Source organism: Oryzias melastigma, linkage group LG4 (genome assembly GCF_002922805.2).
Source record: "Oryzias melastigma strain HK-1 linkage group LG4, ASM292280v2, whole genome shotgun sequence".
Classification (NCBI taxonomy): domain Eukaryota; kingdom Metazoa; phylum Chordata; class Actinopteri; order Beloniformes; family Adrianichthyidae; genus Oryzias; species Oryzias melastigma.
In genome coordinates, this window is record NC_050515.1 from 3,138,411 (window position 1) to 3,145,413 (window position 7,003).

Genomic DNA, 7,003 nt, shown 5'->3' on the forward strand with positions numbered 1-7,003 from the left:
AACACTTTGAGGAAAAACTGATTTTATTGCAAATTTTGGGAAAATAAGGGTTTTGATTCCCCAAACGAGTGATGTTTTTAGCCAGAGATGAAGCAACAAGGTTAATTTTCTAACTTTTGTGGTTCTTTTTTGCATCAAACTAAAGCTCTGGGTGACGGTCGGTAACAGTCGTCGCGTTGTGAACAGTCGTCACTTTTCTTTATTAAATGCAGACGTGATCAGGAGCACTACAAGCCCACAGCTCTCCGTCAGACCCTGTTGTTATCTGGACTTAACCCAAATTAAAGGAGGTCTTCTTCAGACTGGGATGGAGACGGGCGGTGTGTGCAGGTCGGAGTAGAAAACGGCTGACAGGTAAGAGGATTTTTATAAAAGCAGTCAAGTGGAACTGCTGCTAATAAAACTGGAATTGTAAAATATGAAAACTCTTTTTTGCATGTGTTTGATGATTGAATGACGCCTAGTCCATAAAACTGAAGGAAAACATGTTTCCTGATGGTCGAATTTATTCCACTGGGGGAATAAAATGGCTCCACCTGGTCAGTTTATGGTTGTTGCTTCTATTTAACAACACAGGTTCCAAAGTGTTTTTCGTTTTGTCGTTTTTAAAGCAAAATGTGTTTATTTTAACGTAACCACGGAGGAAAATCCTATTTGTCTTCATTCATTTGAGATATAAATAAAAAGTCTACAAAAAAGGGTTGTGTTTTGTTAGAGGAGAGTCTCCACCTATCCACACCCTGGTCATCTCTCGTCATCGAGTCCTTCACACACGATTCAGAAGGTGCTTCTGGAGAAGCATCGACACTTTCAAACAGCAAATGCTTTAACACCGTCTGAATAAATTATAAACACTTATCACCACCGTGAAATCCAACTCCTCCAAGATTTCCCTGGAGGTAAACACGAGAGCAGCCTGACACGAACGGATTCTTAAGTGAGGAAGGGTTGCAGTTTAAACGCCGTGTTCTCAGAGCGGACGTTGAGAGGTCTGTCGTTATGAGCCTTTGCCCTCGTCTAGTGCCGGGCGATATGACCATACATACCGTGGCATTTCTCTTCTATCGTTTATAATCTAATTTGATCAATTACTATGCCAAATATATCATTAAATAGTCCGAACCTCGTCACTGTGTACACAAAAAATTGATATAAGTGAAAATAAAGGCAAATCTTCTGGTTTTGCAATGTAAAGCTGCTTTACTAAATATCTGAACACTCTGATTCTTCAATCTGCTCCTGAAAATTCAATTATGAATATTTATAAAAATCGCAGATTCACGATCTTTACAAATATAGTAGAGTGTAGTAAATTACATGTAATAAAATATTTATTGATCTGAAATACAGAATAATGTTGGATTTTAATTTATGAACTAAAACAAAGCTGAATGAGCGCCACTACTGTCACTGTAAACAAATTTTCAAAATAAAGTGTCAGTGAAGCTTCCTGTTTTCAAAGTAAAACCGGCGAGAGCTTTTATAAGTAACTGAAAATACACTTTATTCTTTAATATCGTGATATATATCGCTATTGTAATATAAAGTAGTTTACATTTCCCCCAGCACTACACCTAGGTGTGAGACACACCTTAACCTACCACACTCTTGGCAATGGTACGTTCCACTTCATGATGTACTTTGAGGTGACTGTCCAAGCCTCAAGAGACTCTACGACCCTCTAAGGACCCAAAAACCCACAGCACCTTATGGGTCAACCTCGCTTACAGGTAGGCGAGACTGAAGCTTAAGCCTGAAGCTTCTGCAAGAGCAGAGAAAAGGAATGTCCAACATCAAAATCTTATTTTTATGTTATTTTATTCTTTAGTGTTCTAACACTCAAATCCAACAGAAAATCATAACTCAACTGAATTAAAAGACAAATACAGCCTCCCTGAACGAGGATTGTGAGGAGATACCTTCTACCATTTCAAATTGAAAATTAGATGATGCTGAATCCTCTTTTACTCACATTTCTGTCATTTTTTTCTGTGTGTTCTTTATTTTCATCCACAATTCAATAATTACAAATGATCTGACTGCATTTTAAAAGAAACCAATGCAGCTAAAAGAGCAAATAAAACAGCAGTTTTTCAGACTGAGCACATCAAGCTGCAGCTAAAAGTTCTCCAATTCCATTTTCTCTGCAGCCTCTCGGCAGCCTGACAGGGCCGGCTCAAACAGGCTGTCAGACACACTGACCGCCAAAGGGCAAATCATTCATGTCACAAGACCGTTCCCTCAGCAAACAGCCCCTTCGGCGGCCAAGACAAAAGGTGGAACCAGAACGTTCACAGCAAAAGGTCACAACTCCAACAAACGCCAACACACGACTCCACGGTTATCATCTGTCCTTCTGCTGCGAGGAGGTCAGACAACAACCAGGAATTAGAAATGTTCAGACCTTGAAGACTTTTGTGTCTGTGGCACAGTTCTCTGAATATGAATGTTTGACCAGAGAGCTGAGCGCCAGCATCACTGATGAATGCATGCCCTGGACTGAGTTTCTGTTACCATGGAAACGCAAGATTTAGGGGGAATGTGCAGATTTCAGTCATAAAAGTCCCCCCAGCACCTGCATGTTTGCAGTGCATTGTGAGCAGTAGGGCTGCCCCGATTGGTCGACTAAACAACTATTAAAATAGTCAACGACTAATTTAACAGTCAATTGGTCGTTACTTTATATTATATGGAATCCGAGTCTAGTAAAGTTCAAAATTAAAAATCATTTCTGCTAGCTTTTTCAGCTACATGCTAGCTATTTTGGCTAATCTAGGCTAACCTGAAGATTAGCTAATATTTCAGCTGCGTGTTAACCATTTTGGCTAATTTACATTTTTTTTTTAGGCTAAACTGAAGTTAAGCTAATATTTCAGATGCATGTTAGCCATATTGGCCAATATAGGACTTTTTCAGTTTTTAAGGTATTTTGGAGTTTAGCTAATATTTTTGCTACATGCTAGCTCATTTGGCTAACAGGATTTTTTTCAGTTTTTAGGCTAATCTGAAGTTTAGCTATTATTTCAGCTGTATGCTAACTATTTTCGTTAACAGGATTTTTTCAGTTTTTAAGGTATTTTGGAGTTTAGCTAATATTTCTGCTACATGCTAGCTCATTTGGCTAACATAGTATTTTTTCAGTTTTTAGGGTAATCTGAAGTTTAGCTAATATTTTAGCTGTATGCTAGCAATTTTAGGTTAACATAGGATTTTTTCAGATTTTAAGGTATTTTGTAGTTTGGCGAATATTTCTGCTACATGCTAGCTCTTTTGGCTAACATAGGATTTTTTCTGTTTTTATGCTAACCTGAAGTTTAGCTAATATTTCATCTGTATCTAGCTATTTTGCTTAATTTCGGATTTTTTCCATTTTTCAGGCTAATTTGCCATTTAGCTAATCATTTAGCTGGTTATTAGCTTCAGCAATTTCAGCTATCAATTTCAGTGTTTTTAGTTTGATAGCTAAAAACATAGCATCTTCAGCCTACAGCGTCACACTAGCATCATCGCATGTAATACTATACATCTAGTTAGTTTAAAGCTAATGATGGTTAAGATTTGAGCACGACCCGATTAGTCGATTAATCGGAAAAAAATAATCTGCGATTAGTCAACTATTGAAATAATCGTTTGTGGCAGCACTAGTGAGCAGACATGCTCCATGTCTGTCAGATCACAGAACTGGGATCACCCTGCTTAATATGGGATGGAAATAAATGTCAAAAACACATTTGAGTTGGGGAGTAACAGCCATCAGCTGAGCTACAGAACCTTCTGGAAAGTGTTAGGAAAAATGCTTTTATAAATAAAGTTCGCCATAATCTGCTTTAAAAATAAAACTCATCTTAGCTGGTGGCATTTTTTACTGAATTAGCTACAATCCCACTATGTGAGCTGCTACTTTTTGGAACAACAAACGTCACTCACCGTGTGTCTTGATTGTGGAAACATCATGTCAGGTCCGTGTCGGTAGCTGTCCTTCCCCGAAACGAGCCGGCGCGCGCCCGGCGTCACCGTCTTCCCGCTGCTCCTTTGTCCAAAGCTAGCCCAGCCTCACATAGGAGCTGTCCAGGGTTAGCGGGAGGACTAGCTTCAAGCAGCCGCCTCCACCCCCCAAAAAAATTAAAGCCGAATGAGGTGACTCACGGTGGGGGGGTCAGAGTGACGCCAGAACAGCTGGACCCGTCCCGAACCCGGATTTCTGTGAGAGCGGCGCGCGCGCGGGCTGTTCTCCGGCTAAGCTAGCAGCCGTTCAGGCGGCGTCAGTCCGAGTGATTCATCGCCGGTGATTCCGCCTCAAAGCCGGGAATTCACGCGGATGGAGCTGCGCCGTCTCTCCCGCACAAGTGCCGAAGCTGGGCTAAATTATTCAGAGGAATTCAACACGCCCCCTCCAGTACAAAAAAATAACAAAAATCTAACCCGCTTCGGGCGACGAGAACTGACGGCAGAAACGGAAACGTTCACCAGCTGGAGATAAAAAAAAACTCCGCGCTCATCCCTGGATAGTCCGGAAGGATTTGGCAGCGAATCCAGTCAGTCCACTCCTGGAGCTGTTGGGTTGGAGCTCCGCTGATGTGCCGAACGCCCCCCCACCGCAGAAACACGAGCGCTAGAAAAGCTGGAGCGGATCTGTGCGCTGTGGATCTACAGCCGGCTGATAGCTGAGCGAACAGCGCCTCTAGCGGCCACGCCGAGTCATGACAGGTCACACGGATTAAACTCTGTCCACTTTAGTTAGGAGTAACTTTACTGTCTTTACTCAAGCCGTAGTTAAAACAAGCCTTCTAAATACTTATTTAAGTAATAGTGCCAAATAAATAAAATAAAATAATAATACAAAAGTATTAAATGATCATCTCAGAAGTTGTGGAATCAGATAAAAACTATAAGCAAACTTATTTTTTTCTAAATATTTGCACAAATTAACTGATATAACTAAATAAAAAGCAAAAATATTTTGTTTTGTCTTTTTGGTAACAATAAAACATTAAAAATACTGCACAAACTCATCCCATATTGCTGTCAACAAAGGTGAAATTATCACTTGAATAAATATTACTAATATAAATAATAATAGTAACCAGACAAATACAGACCATTTTAGCAAAGTACATGTAAAGTTTGTGTTATTTTAACTACTTCAGTTCAAGTGAACAATACGAATGAGCAAAACTACTCTTAGGAATAGTTTTTGCTAAAATGATCGGAAGTCAAATTTAGTTGTTTAGTTACCATCATCATGATCGTGCAGAAATCTTTTCCCAATGCTTCATTTAATGCTTTAATTGAGATGTTCCTCTTATGATCGGGCAGATCAAAATGCCTTAATCCTATTCTACACATATGATTCCATTTATAGGATTTTTTTAATAAAAATAATTCAGATGATCACTAGAAACGTTTTAAATAAACGGCGATACTGTCATGGTCTGGGGGTTTGTTCGAGCTTCTGTGATGGAGGAGACCACACCTGATGAGCCGGTACCCTCAGGTTCCAGCGGATAGCAGAGAACTTCTGACCCCTCAACCAGGACAAAGTTTTAATCATCAGCCCTGAAGACGAGACAGAGAGGATTTCATCACCCCTCAGAGTTTTAAACCTCCTCACAGTGTGAGAAACTTTTTGACTGAGCTGAATTTTATCCCACACGTTAAAAATGTCGTTACGACAGGATTTTATCATCTGAAAAACTGTGCCAGAGTCCGCCCTTTCCTCTCTTCTGCCACAGAGGTGCTGATGCATGCTTTTATTTTCAGTAGATTATACTCTCTGGTTTAACAAAAAACTGTTGCAAGTCTACAACTGTAACAGCGGCACGAGTCCTGAAGAGGACTAGGACATTACAGAGATTTTAAAATCACTGCATTGGCTCCTTGTGTGTTTCAGGATTTATTCAAGATTGTTTTGTTTATAAATGTCCTGATAGTCTGAGGCCTTAATATCTAAATAAGCCCTGAGCTCCTGGGGAGCACACTAAAACTACATTTTTGAAACTTTAATGTTCTAACCTAATTATGAACTAGATGTATAGCATTACCTGTGATAATGCTGGTGTGAATGCTGGAAGCTGAATTTGGCTGCTGAAGATGCTGAAATTGATACCTGAAATCTCTGAAGCTGATCGTCAGCTAAAATATTAGCTAAATGCCAAATTAGCCTAAAAAAAAAAAAAACAAAAAACTAAAGTTAGCCAAAACAGCTAGCATGTTGCTAAAAAAAATAGCTAAACTTCAAAATAGCCTAAAAAAACTGAAAAAGAGCCTAAATTAGCCAAAACAGCTAGCGTGTAAAAATTAGCCTGACTATAAAACAGTCTAAAAAACTTAAAAAAAAAAAAACGAAATTAGCCACAACAGCTAGCATGTAGTTGAAATATTTGCTAAACGTCAAACCAGCCTAAAGAAATCTAATTGCCAAAATAGACTAAAAAGCTACCAGAATGACCATTTGAAAACTTTAAAACTGTAACTTTTCAGTATAATTATGCAAAAACTGTTTTAGACTCCAAGTTGTTACATTAAAACAATATTTCCTTAAAAGAGTTTCTCAGACCTTCAAAATAAAAGCACAGGGAAGCAGCAGGAGAGTATAGGAACATTTTATTCAAATTGAAAACATTTAGAGGAGAAGGCTATGTAGAAATAATCGTCATGTTTGAATGAGGTTCAGGCAACAGTGGTTGAAATGAAACATACAAAAAAGTATGGCTAAATACTGTAAATCAATAACCTTTCTGGCCCCCGTCACGAGGGCGCAGCGTGAACGCCCGCCCCACCGCCGGCCCCCTTCCCCACCCGACAAAAGACATGCAGTTTAAATTACAGTCATTTTAAAAACAGCAGTTCATCTTTTCATCTTAAATATAGAATAAAACTGTCATTTTTTTCTTCTTCTTCTGTTTTTTATTTTTTTAATCACATACGTAGTGTTGGTTTTAAAAACTGGACCGTTGGCAGACGGGTCTCTCTCTGGGGTTTTCACAATGTTGGCACTTGTTAA

The 7,003-nt window shown here is 39.2% G+C and overlaps 1 protein-coding gene across 2 annotated transcripts in view; it reads right to left on the bottom strand.

Moving 5' to 3' along the window:
* The window catches only part of tle5 (TLE family member 5, transcriptional modulator), a 439,890-nt gene extending 435,210 nt beyond the window's left edge, over positions 1–4,680 (bottom strand). Inside the window, exon 1 of one of the 2 annotated variants that reach the window (XM_024278857.2) lies at positions 3,928–4,680. In XM_024278857.2, the coding sequence (XP_024134625.1) occupies positions 3,928–3,954 (27 nt within the window). In that variant the 5' untranslated portion in view covers positions 3,955–4,680. The remainder of the gene's footprint in view (positions 1–3,927) is intronic. The other variant, XM_024278856.2, reaches the window with a different exon arrangement.
* Positions 4,681–7,003: the final 2,323 nt, after the last annotated feature.